The sequence below is a fragment of the Leucoraja erinacea genome, chromosome 15, assembly GCF_028641065.1.
Source record: "Leucoraja erinacea ecotype New England chromosome 15, Leri_hhj_1, whole genome shotgun sequence".
NCBI classification, from domain to species: Eukaryota; Metazoa; Chordata; class Chondrichthyes; order Rajiformes; family Rajidae; genus Leucoraja; species Leucoraja erinaceus.
In genome coordinates, this window is record NC_073391.1 from 45,306,936 (window position 1) to 45,333,287 (window position 26,352).

Here is a 26,352-nt window from a genome sequence, read left to right on the forward strand (position 1 = left end):
GTTACTCCAACACTTTGTGTCTTTTGAAGTGGGGGGAGCATTTGGGCACATTCCCATTCGGTTGTGGGGCAAATGATGCCTTGAAGAACATGCAGGTACCAACTGTGGATACTGGTTGACACGGTTTCGGGAAGAGACTCTTCTTCAGACTCAAGCATCCGGTAGGCGGCGCGACTCTGGTCAGCAGCGGCCTCTGCAGCCTGTCCGCGTTTTTATTATTTTTTGTCTGTGTTTTTATGTAGTTTTTGTTATTTTATGTTGGGGTGTGTGTGTGGGGGGGTGGGGGTGGGGTGGGAGGGGGCGGGAAACTTTGAATCTCTCCCTGCACTGGAGACCCGACCTTTTCTCGTCGGGTCTCAGCTGTCGTTGGGGCCGCAACGAGGAGCGGCCTCCAACAGGAAGAAGCCGGGGACTCAGGTGCCGACTCACCTCACCGTCGCGGAGCTGGCCGAGACCGGAGCGGGTGGAGCGGTGGAGGAGCGCTGCCGCTGCCGCTGCCGCTGCTGCTGCTGAGTCGGAGGCTGCTGCTGCGGGTCTGCGGACGGCGGGAACCGGGAGCCCGCGGCTCCCTGGAGGGAGACCGCTTTTCGGGGCTCCTGCAACGGCGACTTCTCCCGCCCGAGTTGCGGGGTCGAAGAGCTCCTGGAGCGGGGCTTAGCACCACTGCCCCGCGCGGCTTGGAATGCGGGACTTTGCGAGCGCACGCCGGGGGCTCCAACATCAAGACCCGGTGTGCGACCTCGCACCACCCGGCGTGGCTTCAATGGCCGCGGAACAATCGCCATCGCCAGCCGGGGGCTTTGACTTTGACTCTGACGTCGGGGGGGAGAGAGTGCAGTGGAGAGATAAGTTTATGTGGCCTTCCATCACAGCTATGTGATGGATGTTTATGTAAAATGTAATTATGTTGTGTCTGGGGTCTATTTGTGTGTAATGTATGGCTGCAGAAACGGCATTTCATTTGGACCTCCAGGGGTCCAAATGACAATTAAATATACTCTTGACTTGACTCTTGAGAAGCATTAAATCTGAAGAAAGGTCTTGACCCGAAACCTCACCCATTCCTTCTATCCAGTGAAAGCTGCCTGTCCCTTTAAGTTACTCCAGCATTTTGTGTCGATGCAGAAACTTGCATCCATTTTACTCCCCGCTCTCCATTCAGTTGCCGAGGGGACCGATTACTTCCCGTACCAGACACCGGAAATGATGCCACGAACATGCGCACCACCCACCCCTCGGCACAGAATCTTCGAGCAGTCTGACAGCAGGTAGGAGAGCGCTGGGTCTGGAGGTTAATACACGCTGAGTCCAAGTAAGCAGCACACCTTATATCGGGAAGGGAAAGTGTAGGAGCTCCGGAAACGTTAGGACAATCCACATGCCCACCCTCTCTCTCCCCCAGCGCTCCGTGTCCGCGCTCCCCGTCCCGGGCCTCGCCTGGAGCCACCGACGGTACGACGCATGCGCGCCAAAGTCACTGTGGGAGGGTAGAGCTGTTTCTGGCGCGCTGGGATTGTGGGTAATGAGGTGGCCATTGATTCAACGAACAACTTTGTTCTGCTTCACAGGACAAAGGTATCAAAGGTATTTTATTGGTCACATTCACATACACCGAGTTGTAATGAAGTGAAATGCTTTTTGCCATTTTGCAGCACACAAAGAAAGAATACAGACATAACACCAATGAGAGTCTTAAACACAAAGAACATCCCCCCACAATGGCTCCCACCATGAGGAAAGGCACAAGGTCCAGTCCCCAACCCCAGTTCACCCATAGTCGGGCCTATTGAGGCCTCCACAGTTGCCTCTACGGAGGCCCGATGTTCCTGGCTGTTCTCGCCAGGTGGTGGTGCTCCGGCGTCGGGAGAGTCCTCACAGCGGCATGGGAACCCTGGAACGGCCGCCTCCGTACTGGAGGCCGCGGCTTCCGAAGCCGACAAGGCCGCGCCGGTTGGAGCTCCACAACTGGCGATCTCGTCGCGAGATCCCAGGCTCCCGGTGTAAAGTTCGGCGCCCGCCGCCCGCAGCTGGCCGCTCCACAGTCCCGCAGTTCCGCGATGTTTTACCCGGCGGTCTCAGCTCACCGGAGCTCCAGCGCGGTGACTCAGGCAAGGCATCGCCCGCTCCATGATAGCGCTCCAGCGCTGTGCCACCGCCGAAGCCGAGGTTCTGGGCGGTCCCCGACAGGAAACGCCGCTCCAGGCCCGCTGGTAGGCCGCGAGGACGGATCGAAGCTGCAGCCCGGATAAAAGCTGCCTCTCCGACCAGGTAGGGACCCTGAAAGGCAGTTTCCCACCCCCCACACAAAAAAGTCTAGACCTCCAAACAAAACACTTTAACTAACTAAAAATAAAACGGTGAAAAGACAGACAACTGCTGGCAGGGCAGCCGTGCACAGGACAGCGCCCCCTTCGAACACTAGGGTAGTAGACCCTTTGGCCCGCAATGTCTGTGCCAAACAGGATGTCATGTTAGAATGTAGAAAAAAAGAACGGCAGGTGCTGATACACACAAAAAAAAGGTGGAGTAACTCAGCGGGTCAGTTTAATTGACTTTATTGTCACGTGTACCAAGGTAAAGTGTAAATCTTTTGTCAGCTGAAACGCAATGCATCGAGCCATTTGCAGTGTACAGATGCATGGGTGGAAATGACAGGGGCACACTTGTTTTGAGAGGTGGGAGACAATCCCCCCCCTGTTTTGTAATCCGGATTTTGAAATTCGGTGAAAGTCAAATCTTGCTTTCCACGAGCCAGTGGGGTGGGACTGATGATCAAGGGCGCCGTCGGGCAGCAGGCAATGGGGCGAGAGAGACGTCGGTCAACAGGCAATGGGGGGGGCAGTAGACAATAGGTGCAGGAATAGGCCATTCGGCCCTTCGAGCCAGCACCGCCATTCAATGTGATCATGGCTGATCATCCCCAATCAGTACCCTGTTCCTGCCTTCTCCATATATCCCCTGACTGCTATTTTTAAGAGCTGTATCTAGCTCTCTTGAAAGCATCAAGAGAACCTGCCTCCAATGGCTTACTCTTTATTCTTAAACTGTGGTCCCTGGTTCTGTACTCCCCCAACATCGGGAACATGTTTCCTGCCTCTAGTGTGTCCAAGCCCTTAACAATCTTATATGTTTCAATGAGATACCCCCTCATCCTTCTAAACTCCACAGTGTGCAAGCCCAGCTGCTCCATTCTCTCAGCATATGACAGTCCCGCCATCCCGGGAATGAACCTTATAAACCTACGCTGCACTCCCTCAATAGCAAGAATGTCCTTCCTCAAATTAGTGGACCAAAACTGCACACAATACTCCAGGTGAGGTCTCACTAGAGCTCTGTACAACTGCAGAAGAACCTCTTTACTCCTATATTCGATTCCTCTTGTTATAAAGGCCAACATGCCGTTCACTTTTTTCACTGCCTGCTGTACCTGCATGCTTATTGTAGCATGCAGTGAGACACATGGAGAGACAGATATAGAGAGAGACAGAGACACAGAGAAAGGGAGAGAGATACAGACAGAGAGAGAGAGAGAGAGAGAGAGAGAGACAGAGTGCTGGGGGATGAGGGAGAATGGAGGGGGATGGGTGTTGGAAGAGGGATGGTGAGGTAATGGAGGAAGGGAGGGGGAGGCTGTACCTGCATGCTTACTTTCATAGACTGATGTACAAGGACCCACAGATCCCATTGTACTTTCCAACTTGACGGCATTGAGACCCTTCTGCAGACTTAGACTGATCCGAAACTTCACCTATCCAGGTTTTTCAGAGATGCTGCCTGGCCCGCTGAGTTACTTCATAGTGCTCATACCCCCTTCATCCCTGACCACCCACCACCCCCCTACCTGACATCAACTACAAGGCTGAAAAAACTCGCCAACTCTCAGACACCTCCTTGGACTATAACCCCACAGACGAGCACCAGGCCACTATCTGTAGCACTATCACTGACTTCATCAACTCCGGCTCCCTGTCCTCCGAAGCCTCCAACCTCATAGTTCCCCAGCCCCGCACGGCCCAATTTTACCTTCTTCCCAAAATCCACAAACCTGACTGTCCTGACAGACCCATTGTTTCTGCCTGTTTGTGTCCTACTGAACTTATTTCTACATACCTTGACTCCATCCTAACCCCCTGGTTAAATCCCTCCCTACCTATGTCCAAGACACCTCACACGCTCTTCGTCTACTCTAAGACTTCCGTTTTCTAGGCCCCGATTCCCTCATCTTCACCATGGACGTCCAGTCACTCTACTCCTCCATCCCTCACCAGGAGGGTCTTAAAGCCCTCCATTTCTTCTTCGACCGCAGAACCAACAAATCCCCATCTCTGATACTCATCCCCTTCGCGAAGCTGGTCCTTACCCTTAACAACTTTTCCTTTGACTCCTCCCATTTCCTCCAAATACAAGGCGTAGCTATGGGCACGCGCATGGGCCCTAATTATGCCTGCCTGTTTGTAGGGTGCGTCGAACAATCTTTGTTTGAGACGTACCAGGGCCTTATCCCCAAACTCTACCTCCGATGACTGCATTAGTGCTACCTCCTACACCCACACACAACTCACTGACTTCATCCATTTCACCACTAACTTCCATCCGACACTCAAATACACCTGGACCATTTCCGACGTTTCCCTACCATTTCTCGACCTCACTATCTCCATCGCAAGTGACAGACTACTGACCGACATCTACTATAAATCCACTGACTCCCATGGCTATCTGGACTACACTTGTTCCCATCCTGCTTCCTGTAAGGACTCCATCCAATACTCCTAATTCCTCCGTTTACGCCGCATCTGCACCCAGGATGAGGTGTTCCACACCAGGGCATTGGAGATGTCCTCATTCTTCAGGGAACTGGGGTTCCCCTATTCTACTATAGATGAGGCTCTCACCACGGTCTCTTCTATACCCCTGACTCTGCTCTCACCCCCCCCATCCCCCCCACTAGTAACAAGGGCAGAGTCCCCCTTGTCCTCACATTCCACCCTACCAGCCGTCACATACAACAAATAATCCTCCGACATTTTCGCCACCTCCAACGGGATCCCACCACCGGCCACATCTTCCCATCTCCTCCCCTGTCTGCTTTCCGCAGAGACCGCTCCCTCCATAACTCCCTGATCAATTTGTCCCTTCCCACCCAAACTATAATGGCACTATAATCCCCTCTCCTGGCACTTTCCCTTGCAACTGCAGGAAATGCTACACATGTCGCTTTACCTCCCCCCTTGACTCCATTCAAGGACCCAAGCAGTCTTTCCAGGTGCGGCAAAGGTTCACCTGCACCTCCTCCAACCTCATCTATTGCATCCGCTGCTCCAGGTGTCAACTGCTCTACATCGGCGAGACCATGCGTAGGCTTGGCGATCACTTCGCCCAACACCTCCGCTCGGTTACTCTTGAACTTTGTGTCCTTTTTTTCCCCGCCCGTAAACCACACCATTTCGACAGTTTCTTCGTTTACATACTGTTGAGTATCTACCACCCCATCATGACAGTGCATTCCAGGCACCCTCAGCACCATATCCTGTTTCCTGCGTAAAATGCCCAAAAGCCCCCCCCCCTGTTGAGTCTGAAAAAGGGTCCCCAAAAGTACATCCCATTCAAACAATGTTGCCTGCCCGCTGATCTCATCTTCAAACTATACCTTGTTTTCTCTAGACTAGTGCTTCTTAAACTGGTGAATGCAATTATTTTGGGGTAAATGAAACGAGAGGGATGAATGAAGGGTGAATTTATTCAGATATTTATACACAAGGGAGAATAAGATGAAAATTACCAATAAACAAGAACATTTAGTTGAGGGTGAATGAAATGTTGTGATAAAGACTCAAGGGTGAATGACACTGAAATAGTTTAGGAAGCACTGCTCTAGACTTTGAAATTTCTCCCCTGGGGAAAAGGTTATTAAGATAATGAGCAAATTGTGACAGGGAGTTTGTGAAGTTGGTTTACATCAGACTAGAGAGCTAAGGTATGATTTGAGATCACATTTCCTTTGTGTTGTGTTCGATAAATCACCAGATTCCCATAGAGGGAATACAGAGAAGGTTCACCAGACTGATTCCTGGGATGTCAGGACTTTCATATGAAGAAAGACTGGATGGACTCGGCTTGTACTGGCTAGAATTTAGAAGATTGAGGGGGGATCTTATAGAAACTTACAAAATTCTTAAGGGGTTGGACAGGCTAGATGCAGGAAGATTGTTCCCGATGTTGGGGAAGTCCAGAACAAGGGGTCACAGTTTAAGGATAAGGGCAAAATCTTTTAGGACCGAGATGAGGAAAACATTTTTCACACAGAGAGTGGATCTCTGGAATTCTCTGCCACAGAAGGTAGTTGAGGCCAGTTCATTGGCTATATTTAAGAGGGAGTTAGATGTGGCCCTTGTGGCTAAAGGGATCAGGTGGTATGGAGAGAAGGCAGGTACAGGATACTGAGTTGGATGATCAGCCATGATCATATTCAATGGCGGTGCAGGCTCGAAGGGCCCGAATGGCCTACTCCTGCACCTATTTTCTATGTTTCTATTCAGGCAACTGAGTTTGTAGAGCAAGGTATTTTATTACACTACCAAATAAGGCACATAGACTTCCGTATCCGTGAACACACTTGCAAACCCTGAGTACACAGCAAAGCGTGCCCCCAGATGGTGACCTGTGGTCGATCACCTGGAACCCTTCGTGACACAGTCCAAGGCCGGGGGACTCTCCTGCTCTGGAATGGTGCCCAATACGGTCTTCTGTAGTGTTTCACGTCCATTCAGACCGTCCATTCCTCCCGTGAGCCAATCATTAGTCCGTCCAATCTGGCCGTGCCACGCTTAGCCTGTTGTGCGCACTGTTTCTGCACTAATGGCGGTTGGGGGTGTAAGTGGTCCACCAAAGGTATTGCTGTGTTTTGCTCAGCAAATCCAGACATTCCCAGACATTGTTGGGGAACAGCTTCATAAACAGCCACTTGTTTTCCAAGGGTTTAGAATGTTGTGCTGCTTATTTAGCTGACAACCCAATTTTAGCTACATGGCCTATTTGACCATTACAGCGCATTCCACCCCTTGGAGGCATCAGCCTACATTAGCACCTTTCTAACTACATGTTCCTGAGCATACAATCAATAATAATCAAATGTTCAGTATAATAATTTCTATCTCTAAGAACGTGAGGTGATTATGTGCCAAACTAACTACCTGTACCATCGTGGCGTGAGTTATATGTTCTATCAGACACCGAGCTAGTCTTGGATGTCTCTGTGAAAGCAAGGCTTATCTTGATGACCTTGCGGCGTCCTTAGCCCGAGCATGCGAAATGGTGTTTTAAACATTACTCCACCTCACATTAACCCCATACATCCCTAACCGCGGAATATCCGGCCCTTAGGCTGTCCCGTTGCATACGACCCGCAGGTTCAATACCACCCCTCCACTCTCTTAGCACTTCTCATGTGACACAATTGCAGAATATTATGACAACTGTATAAAAACAAGCCCAGACACCAACCATTTCAGATATATTAAAGAGAACTGCCCATAACGGGATCCCATTGTTCCTGTAATGTGGAACATCTGCACATACCCAACATGAGGTATCTATACTTGGTTTACATAGGTACGCATGCAGGAGCAAGATATAGATGTTTGATTTCCTGCAGACGGGCGGTGCAGCAGCCCACGCCATCATTCAGTATACATGCCGTGCCTCGTGGTTGTTCTGTAAAGAGCAGGACGGAGCAGGTTACTCTCGCCTGGTTAAGTGCTGTAATAGGTTTATCCTCCCAGGCACCATAAGCCACCGCATATTGCCTTGGGCTGCGGCAATAATCTCCCCCCTTACCAGGGTGCCACACTGTTTCTGCACTACTTGCAGTAGGGGGCATACATTGGTCCGCCAAACTATTGCGGTGTTTTGTTCAGCAAACCCAGACATTCCAGAAATTGTTTCAACACATCTTCGTAAACATCTACTTGTTTTCGAAAGGTACGGAAGGCTGTGCTGCTAATTTAGTTGACAGCGTTTTAGCTAACATGGTGTTTTTGATTCTTACAATGCACATTGTGAAGCTATCCTGAACCCACAGTGGCTCAGCTGGAGTACCTGCTGCCAGATACCCAGGTTTAATCCCTACCTTGGGTCCTTTCTGTGGAGAATTTACACTTTCTCCCTGTGACAGTGTAGGTTCCCTCAGGGTGCTCTGGTTTCCTCCCACATCCCAAAGACATGCATGTTTGTGGCTTAATTGGTTTCCAGTGGAGTGAGTGGATAAGAAAGTGGGAACATTGAACTACTGCGAACGGGTGATCGATGGTCGATGCGGACTCGGTGGGCCAAAGGGCCTTTTTCCATGCTGCATCTTTCATCTTTAAAAGTCCTCAAGAGTACAATTTTAACTTACACAATTATCAGTTACCTTAATATATGCCGAATATTGATCACTGTATCCCTCTCATTCCATGTTCTATCAGCCCGGGCAATGACTGAATTAATTTCATTCCACTGTGGAATAACAAGTCAAGTCAAGAGTCATCTATTGTCATATATCGCAAAAGGGAATAATTAAATTAGTACGTACAGCAGCACAACAGAGATGTGAACATAGTACTCAGTAGACACCATAATAAACAACAAAAAGAAATTCAATAATTAAAAAGAACAAAGCAATATGGTACAAAAATAAAGCCCCAAGTACAATCTCGACAGTTGTAGTTCGCAGTTTCATTGAATTTCACAGTGTTCAATAGCCTGAAGGGTGTTGGGAATAAGCTGCTTCTGAACATTAACAGGCAGGAGAGACACACCATTGGGTTGCTCCTTCATTCAATAAAAACACAGATAATCCTGTGTTAATGCCACTTTCTATTTTGATCTTGAAAACTAAATCAATCCTTTGAGTATTTAGAGTAACAACATGGAAACAGGCCTTTCAGCCCACCGAGTCCACGCTGACCATCGATCACCCATGTTCACGTTTTCTTGAGAATGCTGCATTGAATTCCAATGTCTCAGATTTCTGCAGAAATCTCTCACTTTCAGTTCCAAGATTCCTTAATCAGCGATCATGCCTCTGGTTCAGGGCCTAACCAGTTTACGCCATCCACCCTGTTAAATCCCCGAAGGATGTTGTATGTCTCTATAAGACATTGGAGCAGAATTGGGCCATATGTTTAAAGGGAAGCTGGTTTAAAGTAAAGCCGAGAGAAATTGCTAGACTGATCTGTTCTGAATTTCTGTTAAGTTCTTGGTGATAACTTGCGTGAACTATTTTTACAGGGTATTAGAAGAAAAAGATTTCCTGACGGGAACTTCAAATCAAGCATCACATCGAGTTCTCATAAAGCCACTCCATTCATCAGCACCTGCATTTCATGGGAGAGAAAACATTTGCCTGTTTTGCCCCTTGAAAATATTTCAAATATCAGCACAATGAGCAGGGTGGTGAGATTCGCATGGACCGGAGGCATGGCACAGAATGGCCTGCGGAAAGAGCTTTAAGCAGTAATACTGAGAGAAGAGATCCCAGCATTCACAGTGGGAGAAACTGAACACTTGCTACAGGTATGTTGATGAATTGATCCGAAAGATTACAGAGCTGGCAGTTAAAGAAAATGCAAACATTTTCCCAATCAAAGAGATATATTAGGATAGGTTGTTGACATTTGCAAAATAATAATTTGCTATCCCAGCTGAAATATTTTACATCACTTTGAGGAGAAACTTGCTTAATATCAAAGAAGTGGTGCACTTTTTTATTCTTGTGCTCAAACCCCTATTCCTTCCTGCAAATGGAACCGTTTCAGTATTTTAACTGCGGGATACAGTTCAAGCAATCCACTAACCTGATAACGCATCAGCAGAATGACCACGGAGAGAGACAATTCACCTGCTCAGAGAACGAGACGAGAATGACTCCCTCGTCTCAGCTGACGACGCAACTTCAAGCTCACACCAGGGAGAGACAGTTTATCTGCTCCGAGTGCAGGATGGAATTCAGTCGATTGTCCCATCTGATGAGACACCAGCAGGTTCACACCAGGGAGACGCCGTTCACCTGCAATGAGTGCGGGCGAGAATTCACACACTCGTCCAGCTTAGATTCTCACCAACGTGATCACACTGGAGAGAGGCAGTTCATCTGCTCCGTGTGTGGGAAGGGATACATTCGCTCATCCCACCTGCTGAGACATAAGCGCATCCACACTGGGGAGAAGCCCTATACCTGCTCTGAGTGTGGGAAGGGATTCACTCGGTCGTTTCATCTGCGGCGACACCAACGGGTTCACACAGGGGAGAGGCAGACAGGCAGTACATCTACTTGAAATGTGGGAAAGGATTTTGCCGGTCATCACACTTGCTGACACACCAGTGGGTTCACACCAGGGAGAGGACGTTCACTTGTTCCGCGTTCGGGCAGGCGTTCAACCAGTCGTCCAGTGTAATGACGCACCAGCGGGTCCACACCGGGGAGAGGCCGTTCCCCTGCACTGAATGCGGGAAGGGCTTCACGCAATCCTCCCACCAGCGAATTCACACTGGGTAGAAGATTAAAAAATATTGGGGCATAAAATATTTAAAAGTTGTGGGCAAGGATTCACACAATCGCCCAGCCTAGTGACTCACCACCACGATCCCACAGACGAACATCAGGCCTTAATAACACACGCCATTTCTGATTTCATTAATTCCAGGTGTCTGCCCTCCAAAAAACATCAGTCTGAAGAAGGGTCTCGACCCAAAACGCCATCCATTCCTTCTCTCCAGAGATGTTGCCTGTCCCGCTGAGTTACTCCAACATTTTGTGTATACTTTTGATTCAAACCAGCATTTGCAGTTCTTCCCTACACAGCGTAAAATAAGTACCTAGATATTGCTGGTGACGATGGTTTTCCAAAAAAATGTACAAATGGAGAAACAACGTGCTGGAGTAACTCAACGGGGCAGGCAGCATTTCCAGAGGACATGGATAGGTGATATTATGTTGTGATCCAAACCGTTTCCTATTCATGTCCTCCAGAGACACTGCCTGACCTAAGTTACACTTAGGAAGTATCCAGATAAGCAGTTGAATTGTTATGGCTCGCAAGGCCACAGAGAGTTGCCTTGGTGGCCTTGGACACGATTGGCCAATAGTCTGTTGTTGTACTATATCTTCTTGCAAATGAAACATAAATAAACCAAAGGAATAGTTAGATCTCGCCGGGTGTTGAGCAGCCAGGTTGTTGTCTCTGCGTCAATGTCTGCCAGGCCCTGAGCTCCATTTGGTGGGTAGTAGAGCGGGCACTCAGAGATGACATGATGGTTCTGCTTCGCATTCACAGGATGGGCTCTGGCAGAGACCCCATCACCACATGCTGGCATTGAAACGCACAACTCCAGTACAAAGTCTGTTGAGCTTCACCCATACTCCTCTGGGGTGGTCAGACCCTGGACAGCTTTTCTCTGGTGTAGATGTAGCTATGTAATGGAGATGAGGTTGCCTTCCACTCCTGTGACCACTTGGTGGCTATCCAGTGTGCTATATGACTCCCAACATTGGGTTACAATACTTGTGGAACGTTTGTACTACAATGCAGGGGATACAGTACTGGAGGGTAGAATCCGTTACTATCTCATCTGAGAGGACTGTGCTGGTAGCCATGGGTCTGTCACCAGACAATACTCGGTAAAGTATTGGTGGGTGCAGGTCTCAGTGGTTCTGAACGCAACATCAGAGGAGTTTTTGGGGATGATTTCTAACGTTCTACGCTGTTGCAGCACATTAGTACAGTCTTTAGTAAATTTTAAAAAATTAGGAACTCTGTCTCTATAAATTCGAAAGCTACTTTGCCAGCAGTGGGTTGAGACGGGCAATAAATGCTGGCGTAATAAATGTGAAGATCCTGTAAAACAAATAAATATAAAAATTTGGGGACAGGCAGTGAGGCAACAGAAAAGCAGATTCTGTATAAAAAGATGAGAGCCAAGGTACTTGTGACTAAAGATATCAGTATCCATTTATGTTAAAATAAGTTGTAAATCTGGTGTTCTGCAGATAAAGTTGCACATTCCTATTCTGTTCACTTTGACTACTTCACATTGTTTCCATCTTCTGGGTCAAATGTTTTTATTGTCCTGAATTGTCTGCTAAGTTTACCAAAAACTGAAGGATAGGAACGAGATCTGATCGGTGTCTGTCCTGCATCCAAGGGGAACATGGATAGGTGATGTTTCGGGTCAGGAATCTTCTCCAGTCTAATAACACAGAATTAGTGTGAACGGGTCAACGTGGACTGAGTGGGCTGAAGAGTCTGTGTCTGTGCTGCATTTGTAAATCAATCTAAGTTCGAACAATGTTAAATGTTTTCAGTACAAATCTCAGTGCCTTTTAGACCCTTAAGTGATTTAAAAATAAAACAAAATAATTGAAACAATTCTTTGGGAAAAGTGCACACATCACCCGACTCTACACCCCTGGAAAGACATAAAAGTACTGGAGTAAAAAGTACTCAGTGGGTCAGGCAGCATCTCTGGAAGTTATCTAAAATGTATCTAAGTGCTTATGTATAGTGATACCTGCACTGAACTGTATTCAAAAATGAATTGCATTGTACCTCGGTGCATGTGACAAATAAAGTACCATTGATTAAAATATTTTGTATCTTTGCTCGGTAAACCAGCATCTTCTGTTCCAGTAAGAAAGAACTGCAGATGCTGGTAAAAATCGAAGGTAGACACAAAATGCTGGAGTAACTCAGCGGGTCTTACAAGGTTAATTCCCAGGATGGCGGGACTGTCATATGCTGAGAGAATGGAGCAGCTGAGCTTGTACACTCTGGAGTTTAGAAGGATGAGAGGTTATCTGACTCATTGAAACATAAGATTGTTAAGGGCTTGGACACGCTAGAGACAGGAAACATGTTCCTGATGTTGGGGGAGACCAGAACCAGGGGCCACAGTTTAAGAATAAGGAGTAAGCCATTTAGAACAGAGATGAGGAAACACTTTTTCTCACAGAGAGTGGTGAGTCTGTGGAATTCTCTGCCGCAGAGGGCGGTGGCGTCCGGTTCTCTGGATGCTTTCAAGAGAGAGCTAGATAGGGCTCTTAAAAATAGCAGAGTCGGGGGATATGGGGAGAAGGCAGGAACGGGGTACTGATTGGGGATTACACAAAAAAGCTGGAGAAACTCAGCGGGTGCAGCAGCATCTATGGAGCGAAGGAAATAGGCAACGTTTCGGGCCGAAAAAGGGTATGGAGAAAAGGCAGGTACGGGATACTGAGTTGGATGATCAGCCATGATCATATTAAATGGCGGTGCAGGCTCGAAGGGCCGAATGGCCTACTCCTGCACCCAAAAAATAATTTCTATGTTTCTATGAAACCCTTCTTCAGACTGATCGGGGGCGGGGGTGGGTGGGGACAAGAAAGGGAAAAGGAGGAGTAGCCCGAAGGCTGGGGGATGGGAGGAGACAGCAGGGGGGCTGAGGAAGGGGAGGAGACAGCAAGGACTAACAAAATTGGGAAAATTCGATGTTCATGCCCCCGGGGTGCAGACTCCCCAAAACGGAATATGAGGTGCTGTTCCTCCAATTTCCAGTGCAGCTCGCTGTGGCCATGGAGGAGACCCAGGACAGAGAGGTCGGAGATGGAGTGGGAGGGGGAGTTGATGTGCTGAGCCACCTGGAGGTCAGCTTGGTTATTGCGGACCGAGCGGAGGTGTTCGGCGAAACGATCGCCCAACCTCCGCTTGGTCTCACCGATATAGATCTGCTGACATCTAGAGCAGCGGACGCAATAGATGAGGTTGGAAGAGATGCAGGTAAACCTCTGTCGCACCTGGAACGATTGCTTGGGTCCTTGAACGGAGTCGAGGGGGGAGGTAAAGGGACAAGTGTTGCATCTCTTGCGGTTGCAAGGGAAAGTGCCCGGGGAGGGGGTGGACCGAGAGGGAAGGAAGAATTGACAAGGGAGTTATGGAGGGAGCGGTCTTTGCGGAAGGCAGATATGGGGGGAGATGGGAAGATGTGGCGAGTGGTGGGGTCACGTTGGAGGTGGCGAAACTGACGGAGGATTACTTTTTGTATGTGACGGCTGGTGGGGTGAAAGGTGAGGACTAGGGGGACTCGGCCCTTGTTGCGAGTGCGGGGATGGGGAGAGAGAGCAGTGTTGCGGGGTATGGAAGAGACCCTGGTGCGAGCCTCATTTATGGTGGAGGAGGGATTGGGATTCCATTGTGGCGCGTCGGCTTAAACTCTAAATACTGATTGGGGATTATCAGCCATTATCACATTGGATGGTGGTGCTGGCTCGAAGGGTCGAATGGCCTACTCCTACACCTATTGTCTGCCTGCCCCTCTATCTGTCCCTGTCTCTGTCCCCATCTCCCTCTGGAACATCCGCCCCCAGACCTCGCTGCAGGCTCAGCGCCGCTCTCCAGGGTGACTTTCATTGCTTTCAATTGTGCGCACGCCATTTTGAAATAACTGAATTCAATTCCACGCGGCTGATGTTTACCGTTGCAGTTGCATTTGGCTTTCAGTCTCCCTCTCCCTCCCGCTGCTCAGTAAATGAACGAGGTGTTATGAAGAAGGTTTCGGCCCGAAACGTCGCCTATTTCCTTCGCTCTATAGATGCTGCTGCACCCGCTGAGTTTCTCCAGCAATTTTGTGTACCTTTGTTATGAAATATCTCCCCGATTCCACCCCCACCCCGCACAATGATAACCACAATGTTTTTATGGTGTGCGGTGGGTGGCGGCGCTCTCTGTCCGTGTCTGCTTTTATCGGGGATAGCGAGTTTTAAAAAAAAATGTAATTGGGATTCCATTGTGGCGCGTCGGCGATCACCTCCCACAAGGAAAATGTTTTTTTTTGGTAAATTCAGCCTCTGCCCTATTCCAACCAAAGATCCTATACTTTCAGCCAAAGATCTTAGAGCGAAGCAGCGGGGAGAGGGAGTGCGGGGTCCGGGGCAGCGGGGAGAGAGAGTGTGGGGGCCCGGGGCAGCGGGGAGAGAGAGTGCGGGGCCCGGGGCAGCGGGGAGAGGGAGTGCGGGGCCCGGGGCAGCGGGGAGGGGGAGTGCGGGGTCTGGGGCAGCGGGGAGAGAGAGAGTGCGGGGCCCGGGGCAGCGGGGAGAGAGAGAGTGCGGGGCCTGGGGCAGTGAGGAGAGGGAGAGTGCGGGGTCCGGGGCAGCGGGGAGAGAGAGTGCGGGGTCTGGGGCAGCGGGGGAGAGAGAGTGCGGGGCCCGGGGCAGCGGGGAGAGAGAGTGCGGGGCCCGGGGCAGTGAGGAGAGGGAGTGCGGGGCCCGGGGCAGCGGGGAGACAGAGTGCGGGGCCCGGGGCAGCGGGGAGAGAGAGAGTGCCCCAAGACAATGTTTCTTATTTACAATGTTTCTTATTTAATGTCCCTTGTCTAGTCTGAAATAAAGTTCATTATTGGTTTAGAATAAATATAATTGTGTGTGTTATATACATTTATATAATTTTCATGTATGTGTGTTTATAAACATTTTATTCCTTAACAAGAATCAACAGAATTATGAACTAACAGAATTATGAATCTAACCCTATAATCACGCACAAAAAGTCCCCCCTGTCAATCACCCTGCAAGTCGGGTCGGTTCCGGTTGCTACAAAATCAACTCAAACACGGCTTGTGAGCCATTTAAAAAGAAATGATTTAAAAAACATTAAAAACAACAATTACCAGAATCAAATTTTATTCTTGACAAGAAGTTTGAACTGACAGATTTATGAATCTGACCCACACAAACTGTTGCCCCGCAACATTGATTACAGTGCGAGTCGGGTCGGGTTAGGTAGGCTCAGGTTGCTAAAATGGGCGTGGAAAATGCCCATGATCCTCTCCATAGCGTACTACACGTCAGTCCATTGCATTTAGCAGGAGTAGCCTATCTTGCTCCGCTATAAGATCTTTGCTTTCAGCTGCCGGGAGGGACCGAACGGATTACTTCCTGCACCCGGCACAGGAAATGACGCCCCAAACATGCGCACTTGCTGTAGGAATAATCGGCACAAAAGCTTCGAGAAGCCTGGCAGTAGGTAGGAGCGCTGGAGGTTATTTACACTGAACTCTGGGAAAGCAACACACCCCTAGATGGATTTGGGTAGGGAGGGGAGAACGGGTAGGAATTCCGGAAACCGTTAGGACGATCCAGGTGTTTGAGAAGGAACTGCAGATGCGGCAAAATCGAAGGCAGACAGAAGTGCTGGAGAAACTCAGCGGATGCGGCAGCATCAAGGACCGAAACCCTTCTTCAGACCAAAGATCCTATAGCGGAATCTTTGCTTCAGACTGATGTAGGGTGGGGGGGGCGGGAAGAAAGGAAGTGGAGGAACTGCATGAATGCTGCCGCACCCGCTGAGTTACTCCAGCACCTTTGTCTGGGGCGATCCACGAGCCTACTCTCTCCCCCCCCCCCCCCAGCGTTCCGTGGAAGCGCTCCCCATCCTGGGCTTCGGGAGGCCCGACCCGGGGTACGACGCATGCGCGCCACAGCCACCGTGGTAAGATGGGGCATATTCCGGCGCGCTAGGTTTATGGGTAATGAGGCGGCCATTGAATCCACTGACATCTTTGTTCAACTACATACAGCGCAGCAGCAGACTGTTCGGCCCCGTATCTTTGACGAACACGATGTCAGGTTGAAGTGCTGCAAATAGGATAGGCAGATGATGGATTAACTCAGCGGGTCATAGAAACATAGAAATTAGGTGCAGGAGTAGGCCATTCGGCCCTTCGAGCCTGCACCGCCATTTAATATGATCATGGCTGATCATCCAACTCAGTATTCCGTACCTGCCTTTTCTCCATACCCTCTGATCCCCTTGGCCACAAGGGCCACATCTAACTCCCTCTTAAATATAGCCAATGAACTGGCCTCAACTACCCTCTGTGGCAGAGAGTTCCAGAGATTCACCACTCTCTGTGGTCAGTTTAGTTTACTTTATTGTCAGCTGTACTGAGGTACAGTGAAAAGCTTTTATTGCGTTCTAATCAGTTAGCGGAAAGACAATACATGATAACAATGATCCATTCGCAGTGTACAGATACATGATAAGAGAATTTAAGAAAATTATGGTTAAAGTAAGAAATGTTGCTATAGGAGTAGAGATTTAAAGGTGGAACGAATGTAATGTGTGATTGCAGATCTTCAATCTTCAAAATCTGTTGAGCAAATTGCGACAGGAAGTTTGTGAAGTTGGGTTACATAAGCCATGTGAGAACAGACTAGAGAGCTAAACTATGATTTGAGATCTCATTCCTATTGTAGTTATTCTAATCCCAGAAGGTGTGGCGCAGCTGGTAGATCTGCTGCCTTACAGTGGCAGAAACCTGGGTTCGATCCTGACCTTGGGTGACTTCTGTGGGGTGTTTGCACTTTCTCCCTGCGACCTTGTGGGTTTCCTCAGGGTACTCCTAGTTTCATCCCACATTCAAAAGACATGCAGGGTTCTAGGTTAATTGATCCCTCGTGTGCAGTGAGTGGATGAGAAAGTGGGGTAACATTGAACGAGTACAATCGGGTGATCAATAGGCGGCACAAACTCAGTGGGACAAAGGACCTATTTCTATGCTGCATCTCTAATTTCCAATACAATTTAAAATCATGTAATTATCAATTACCTTTATATGTGCCGTATATTGATCACTGTAACCCTTACATGTTCAAGTTCTATCTGCCCTGGCCACCACTGCATTCATTTCATTCCACTGTGGAATAACAAAAGTCAAGTCAAGTCAAGAGTTTTCAATTGTCATTTATCCCAAAAGGCAACAATCAAATTGTTGCTTGCAGAGCCACAACAGTTTGCAGTTTGGAGTTTTGATGAAGTTCATAGTGTTTAATAGCTTAAAGGTTGTTGGGAAGAAGCTGCTCCTGAACATTAACAGGCAGGAGAGATACTCCTTTGGGTTGCTCCTCCATGCAACAAAATCACAGATAATCCATTTTCTAGTTTGATCCTGAAAACTATAAATCAAACCCTTGAGTATTTAGAGATACAACATGGAAACAGGCCCTTATTCCCAAGGAGTCCATGCTAACCATCGATCACCCATGTTCAAGTTTTCTTGTGAATGGTGCAATGAATTTCAATATCTCACACCTCTGCTTGTAGAAACTGCTCATTTTCCGGTCTAAAATGCTTTAATCTGAGATCATGCCTCATCCAGAAGAACCAGTTGACACCATCTACCCTGTTAAATCCACTCAGGATATTCTATGTCTCCGTAAGACATGAAAGCTGAATTAGGCTCCTTGCTATTGAGGGAGTGCAGCATAGGTTCACCAGTTTAATACCTGGGATGGCTGGACTGACATATAATGAAAGAATGAATCAACTGGGCTTATATTCACTGGAATATAGAAGGATGAGACGGGATCTTATAGAAACATGTAACATAATTAAGGGTTTGGACAGGCTAGATGCAGGAAAAATGTTCCCGATGTTGGGGGAGTCCAGAACCAGGGGTCACAGTTTAAGAATAAGGGTAGGCCATTTAGGACTGAGATGAGGAAAAACGTTTTCACCCAGAGAGTTGTGAATCTGTGGAATTCTTTGCCACACAAGGCAGTGGGGGGTTATTCATTGGATGTATTCCAGAGAGAGATGGATATAGCTCTTGAGGCTAACAGAATCAAGGGAATACGGGGAGAAGCAGGAACGGGGGCAGGAATGCTGGATGTTTATGTTGACTTTTATGTGGTTGTGTGTCTTGTTACTTTTTTTTATTATGGCTGTATGGTAATTTATATATCACTGTATCTTAATTGGTACACGTGACAATAAAAGACCTTTGATTCTGGATGATCAACCAGATCATATTGAATGGCTGGCTCCAAGGGCCGATGGCCTACTCCTGCAACTGTTTTCTGTTTCTCAGACGATGTATTTAAAGGGAAGCTGAAGGAAGTAAAGGCGAGTGAAAATTACTAGACTGATCAGTTCTGAATTTCTGTTACGTTCTTGGTATAACTTGCATGAACTACTTTTACAGGGAAAAAAGATTTCCTGACGAGAACTTCAAATCAAGCGTCACATCAAGTTCACACAAAGTCACTCAGTTCATCAGGACCTGCATTTCATGGGAGAGAAAACATTTGCCTGTTTAGCAGGGCAGTGAGATTCGCATCAAGCGGAGGCATGGCACAGAAATGCTTGTGGAACGAGTTTTAAACCGTTACACCACTGGAAACTCTCAGCATTCACAGTGCGAGAAACTGAACACTTGCTCCAAGTATGTCGATGAGTTGATCAGAAAGACCACAGAGTTTGGCAGTTAAAGGATGGGCAAATATTTTCCCAATCATTGTGAATTATTATTACAGGTTGTTCTCCACATTGAGGAGAAACTTGCTTAGTATTGGAGAAGTGGTACACTTATTTATTCTTGTGCTCAAACCCCTATTGCTTCCTGCAAATGGAGCCATTTCAGTATTCTAACTGCGGGATACAGGTCAAGCATTCCAGTACCCAGGTAACACATCAGCAGAATTACAATGGGGAGAGGTCATTCACCTACTCGGAGAGCGGATTCACTCACCCTTCTCCGCTGATGACACAACATCAAGCTCACATCAGGGAGAGGCCGTTTATCTGCTCCGAGTGCGGGAAGGGATTCAGTCGATCGTCCCATCTGTTGAGACACCAGCAGGTTCACACCGGGGAGAGGCCGTTCATTTGCTCCGAGTGCGGGAAGGCATTCACCCAGTCATCTAATTTGGTGACACACCAGCGAATTCACACTGGGGAGAGACCGTTCATCTGCTCCATGTGCGGGAAGGGATTCACCTTATTATCCAGTTTGATAACGCACCACCGAGTTCACACCGGGGAGAGGCCGTTCATCTGCACTGAGTGCGGGCGAGGATTCACACAGTCGTCCAGCCTAATGACTCACCAGCGCGTTCACACTGGAGAGAGGCAATTCATCTGCTCTGTGTGTGGGATGGAATTCACTCGCTCGTTTCACCTGCTGAAACATCAGCGAATCCACACTGGGGAGAGGCCCTACACCTGCACTGAGTGTGGGAAGGGATTCACTTGTTCGTCCTACCTACGGAGCCACCAGCGGGTTCACACGGGGGAGCAGCCATACATCTGTCCCAAATGCGGGAAGGGATTCACGCAATCCTCTAACCTGATGATACACCAGCGAGTTCACACTGGAGAGAGGCCCTTCGCCTGCTCCATGTGCGGAAAAAGATTTCCAGATTCCTCTTACTTGGTGAGACACCAGCGGATTCACACCGGAGAGAGGCCGTACATCTGCACCGAGTGTGGGAAGGGGTTCACTCAGTCATCGGCCCTTGCCAGGCACCATCGAGTCCACACCGGAGAGAAGCCATTCATCTGCTCCCAGTGTGGGAAAGGATTCGCTCTGTCTTCCCACCTGCTGACACACCAACAAATTCACACTGGGGAGCAGATTTAAAAATACTAGGGTATAAAATATTATATCAATGTGGCTGCTGAGACTCCAATTATGTTTCCCAATTGTTGTTAATCATGCCCAGATTAATTCCCTGGTTATTGGGCAGACTTCAGGTTTATTTCTGTTGATGCTAAGAACCCCTGTAGTTGGGTAGTGTAATACAGGTACACGCCGGCTTGCATAAAAGGCGACTTGTGTAAACAAACACTTACGTAACCAATTCTTTGTGCCCACTGATGCCCATGTGGTCCCCGCGGCAGAGCTCCCACCTGGTTACCTAGTTGGATTTGCACATGCGCAGTATCACTTCTATTTCCGAGTTACATACAATCTGACTTATGCAAAAGTCTGCAGGACATAACCCTTATGTGAGTTGGGCAGCGTCTGTATTATAGATGTACGATAAATAAATTAGTTATGTTGTAAACATGCTGTACAGTAATTCCTGAATTTATGCAAAGCGTTTGTTCCAGGGAAATTACTTTTTTAAGGGAAAGTTAGTAAATTGGAAAGGCCAAGTTAAATTCATCTGGATATTTTGGTGTAGTGTAGTCTTACAGAGGAGAGAGAGAGAGAGTCGCACTGTTCATTGTGAAGAAAAATTGGTACATAAAGCAAAGACTCATATCCAAAGAGTCAATGATATTATAGCAAAAGTTTCTAAATAAAATGTTCATCATTTAGGAATTGCTGTACATCAAGCTCTGGCTGTCCCTAACATGTAGAACACAAAGTCAGGTCATTCAGCCCAGCTGGCCCAGTCACTTTCTATGCTCCACAACGGCCTCTTATCCCACTGCTGGAAAATTGTTGCATTTCTCTCACCTTAACGTTCATTCAGCTTCCGTTTAACGACATCCTTGTTGCACAACATTCTGCTTGAAGGATGGTCCCACCTACGCAGGTCTCCAAATCTGTCCATTTTACCGTTCAATATACTGGAACCCTGGCCCAAAGCACAAAGGAGAACTGACTGTCGCATTTGGTATTATTCCAGGATGCACATTTTCTCATGAAACCAAGTGGCTACAGGGTCAGGAGCTGGTAATCCTTGGAGGCAACCCCATTAAAGGCGCAGCCCCTGACTTCCGCAGGTGGGGGGGGGGGGGGGGGGGGGTGGGGGGGGGGGGGGGGGGGGGGGGGGGGGGCAAGTGCTAAAGTCTACAGTCTCTTGCTATCGCCCAGCCGAAGACCAGGGCCAACCAAAACCAGGCCCAGAGCAAAGACCCAGAAAGCAGGTCAGGCCTGGACCAATCTTCTTTAAATTCAAATCCAGTTTTGAAGAAAGGCCCCAAACCAAAACATCACCCATCCATGTTTTCTTGAGACACTGCATGACTTACTGAACTACTCCAGCGCTTGTGTTTTCTCCAGCATGGTTCTGGTAGATACAGATCTGCACCTTTATCAAAGATGAGGCACAGCAAAGTTGGTGTAGATAGTAAAAAACTTTTCCCCATAGAAAAGATGTCTGAAACCAGAAATCAAAGATTTGGGGAAGGGGCAGGAGATTTTGGACAGGATGTTGGGAAGAACCTTTTCACCCTGGGGTGGTTGATACTGGAATGCAGAAGATGCTGGAGGCAGATACACTGACAGCCTAAAATAAGTACCTAGATATTACTGGCAAGGATGGTTATCCAAAGAAATTTACAAACCAAGATACAAAGTGCTGGAGTAACTCAGCGGGTCAGGCAACATCTCTGGAGGACATAGTTAGGAGACGTTTCGTGCTGATCCATAACGTTTCCTATTCATGTCCTCCAGAGATGTGCCTGACCTGCTAAGTTGTATATAAGAAATATCTAGATAAGCACTTGGATTGTTAACGCACTTGAGGCTACGAACAGGGATTAGTAGAGATAGCTGCTAAATGGTGGCCTTGAACACGGTTGACCAATAGTCTGTTCTTGTACTATATGACTCCCAACAATGAGTTGCAATACTGGTCGAACGTTTGCATTACAACACTGGGGATACAGTACTGGAGGGCACAATCTGTTTCTATCTAGATTAGTTTGAGATACAGCCCTTCAGCCCACTGAGAACACGCCGACAAGCAATCCATGCATCTAATACCGAGGTCTGTGCTGGCAGGCATGGGTCTGTCACTAGTTAATGCAGGGTAAAGTAGATTGGGTGCAGGTCTCAGTGGTTCTGAATACAATGTCAGAGGGTTTTTAGGGAAGATACAAACATGTTTCACCACTATTGCACCACATTGGTGTAGTGTTTAGGAGATTTTGAAGAAATAAGCAACTCTATCTCTAAAGCCATTTTGTCAGCAGCGGGTAGAGATGGGCAATAATCTTGAAAACAGATCTTGAAAAACGGTAGGATTGAAGTTGGAGTGGTGTAGAATGCAGATCCTGAAAAACAAATAAATGTAAAAATAAGGGGATAGGCAAGGAGGCAACGGAGAAGATTTTGTATGAAAAGGTGAGAGCTCAGGTACTTGTGACAAAAAATATCAGTATCCAGTTATGTTAAATTGTAAAGGAGTTCTGCACAAAAAGTTACGCATTACTATTCTGTTCACTTTGACTACTTCACATTGTTTCCATCTTCTAGATCAAATGTTTTTTTTTGACAATAGACAATAGGTGCAGGAGTAAGTAGGCCATTCGGCCCTTCGAACCAGCACCTCCATTCAATATAATCATGACTGATCATCCACAATCAGCACCACATTCCTGCCTTCCCACCATATCTTCTGACTCCACTATCTTTAAGCGGTCTATCTCTCTCTTGAAAGCATCAAAAGAATTGATGAGAATTCCACAGATTTAAAATTCTCTGGGTGAAAACGCTTTTCCTCATCTCTGTTCTAAATGGCCTACCCCTTATTCTTAAATTGTGGCCCCTGATTCTGGACTCCCCCAACATCGGGAACATGTTTCCTGCCTCTAGCGTGTCCAGTCCCTTAATAATCGTATATGTTTCAATAAGATTCCCTCTCATCCTTCTAAATTCCAGAGTATGCCCTGAAATGTCTGCTAAATTTACCACAAACTGAAGGGTAGGGATGAGATCTGATTTGGGGGTCTGTCTAGGATATTTACCAACTCTCAAATCTCAGAGAAAAGCCAATGCAATTTTAAAATCTTGCTCCTGGCCCTTTTGAACCTTGAACAATGTAACCTATAAAAGGGTGGTGAGCTGCCACAACAGGAACTTTAAAAGGGAGCCTTTTTTGTACTGAACTGGGTCAGAGACCAGAGAAGTGAGAACCAGGTTATTCAAAGTGAGGGAAGACCAGGTTATTCAAAGTGAGGGAAGACCATCGGAGTCAACCAAAGATCCTATAGGGTGATTTCACGAAAGGTCACTGGAGTGTAGATCCGCACCCACTTGACTGAAAATTTGAAGTGGAGTACATGCTATACATCCGGTACATGTTAGTGAATGGGAAAACACGCACTTTCACACCCGTTAAAACCATCGAAAACGGCAGTTTTTGAGCTGCAATTTACTGTGCCAGTCGGGGTGACCGTGAGGCACAGCTACCTAAATTTACAGTCCAAAAAAAAGATAGAAACTAAGGTAAATTCAAGAGGGAGCTGAAGGTGCAAATCCAGCGGAAATGACCAGCGGACATTTGCCATGGAGATTTAAAGATCCAAAATATCGGGGATTATCGCGTTTGCTCGCTGCATTTCATCAAAAGTAAGGCATTATTGACTTTTTTTTAATCTTTATTCATTTGTTATATGAAAAGTTTTAAAAGTGAAAAATCCCTCAGTAAAATTGCAAAATCACCCATGGTTCTCAGGTGGGTTTTAACATGCAAAATGAAAACGCTTCTGAAGCTACATTTACCTTTTAAATAATCGTAAACTATCAATGCGTTTTGAATTTATTGAATTTACCTTAGTTTCTATCTTTTTTTTGGACTGTAAATTTAGGTAGCTGTGCCTCAGATTTTCGGTCACGTGGGTGCGGATCTACGCTCCACTGACCTTTCGTGAAATCACCCTATAGGGTTGCACGGAAGGTCACTGGGTCATAGGGCTCGACGCACGGAGCCACTAAATCCAATTGGAAGACATCCGTCACTTCCGGTATATGTTATTAATGCTAGAAACGCGTACTTTCCTACCTGTTAAAAACAGCCAAAATGTTGAATTTTTGCGCTGAAAAAAATTGTGGGAGTCGGGGTAACTGTGAGAGACATGTACCCAACTTTAGAATTCCAAAAGTGAAGCGAAATGAAGGTATAGAGAAGCGAGAACTGAAGGGACTACAGCAGCTAAAGTGCTGGGTAAACATTGAAAATATTGGGAATTATCGCGTCTGCTCACTGAATTTCATCAAGTAAGGCATTATTTGTGTTTTTTCTTGATTCCTTTGGTATCTAAAAATTCTCAGAAGTGATCAATCTGGCTGTAAATTTTTCTTCAGATGCGTTTTCATTTTGTATGTAAAAACCCACGAGAACCATGGGCGATTAATAAAAATTACAGCCAGATTTATCACTTCTGAAACTTTTTAGATGCCAAAGGAATCAAGAAAAAAACACAAATAATGCCTTACTTGATGAAAGTAATGTTGATTAATGAAATAATGCCTTACTTGATGAAAGCAATGTTCGCCAAGCACTCTGTCTGTTGTTGTTCCCTTTAGCTCTCGTTTCGATCTACCGTCATTTCTCCTCACTTTTGCAATTCTGAAGTAGGCTAAATGTCTCTCACGCTTATCCCGATTTCCATAATTATTTACAGCGCAAAAATTGACAATTTCAGCGGGTTTTAACGGGCCCGCTGCACTGGAAACAATGGTAAATGCCTACCTGCAGTACATCGCGTGTAATCCATTTGGAGTAGCGTAACAACAGTACGGGTTATGGGTCGTGACCCGACTGCCGTGAAACCTCCCTATAATAAGAAGGTACACAAAAAGGCTGGAGAAACTCAGCGGGTGCAGCAGCATCTATGGAGTGGAGGAAATAGGCAACCTTGAATGGTTTCGGCCCGAAATGTTGCCTATTTCCTTCGCTCCATAGATGCTGCTGAACCCGCTGAGTTTCTCCAGCTTTTTTGTGTACCTTCGATTTTCCAGCATCTGCAGTTCCTTCTTAAATCCTATAAAAAGATCCTGTAGGATTTTTGGAGTCGACGGCACGTCGTAGAGAGTGGGGATTCAAATCAAAGGCTGGAAAACAACGATTTAAACGCTGTAAGAGGAATTTACCGGGTTCAGGCGTGGAGGGCAACAAAAAAATTAATTCGCGAGCTTCTTTCCTGACCTGTCGCGCCTCCACTTCCGCGCTCGAGTCTAACGGTTTTAACGGTCGGAACCGCGCGCTCCCAGCTTGCGCGCACGCGCACTATCTGGGCGGGAAGACGATCCCCGCGAGTCGACCGCGCCGCCATTAATGTTGGATTTAGTCGGATGGACAGCGCCGTGTGGAGATGTGGTGGGTTTAGGTTCATGGTCGCCACGTAAACTGAGGTACAGCGAAATCCTTTGATTTTCCAGTCAAACACAGATAGACATAACATGCATGGATTAACTGAAGAAGGGTCTCCACCCGACCGGTCGGTCACCTGTGTATTTTCTTGCCAACTGAGTGTGAATGTGCCAACAGTCATTAAAACACAAGATACATTAAACATGAAATTAAAGTGACGAGTGGAAAGGATTAGGGATGTGCAAAGATTGGGGAGGGGCGTCGGCGAGGAGAGTTGGTCTACCCCATTTGACAGTGTTCTAAGTAAGTAAGTTTATTGGCCAAGTATTCACATACAAGGAATTTGCCTTGGTGCTCCGCCCACAAGTAACAACACAACATACAGTGACAGTTACGAATGACTCAGAAAACACTAAACATTAATAATAATAAAACATTAATGATAAAACACCATTGATCAAGCATGTGAACCAACAAAATACCAGATGAAGGGAGACTACGGATTTTTGGCT

General features: G+C 47.2%; 1 protein-coding gene and 1 pseudogene across 2 annotated transcripts in view; both read left to right on the top strand.

The window, feature by feature from the left end:
• Window positions 1-1,214: 1,214 nt before the first annotated feature.
• Window positions 1,215-12,625, top strand: LOC129704347 (zinc finger protein 436-like; annotated as a pseudogene).
• A 3,298-nt stretch (window positions 12,626-15,923) lies between these two features.
• The window catches only part of LOC129704332 (zinc finger protein 239-like), a 29,362-nt gene continuing 18,933 nt past the window's right edge, over window positions 15,924-26,352 (top strand). Inside the window, exons 1-2 of one of the 2 annotated variants that reach the window (XM_055647405.1) lie at window positions 15,924-16,034; window positions 18,994-21,498. In XM_055647405.1, the coding sequence (XP_055503380.1) occupies window positions 19,417-20,430 (1,014 nt within the window). In that variant the 5' untranslated portion in view covers window positions 15,924-16,034; window positions 18,994-19,416 and the 3' untranslated portion in view covers window positions 20,431-21,498. Of the gene's footprint in view, window positions 16,035-17,172; window positions 21,499-26,352 lie in introns of those variants that run through there. The other variant, XM_055647406.1, reaches the window with a different exon arrangement.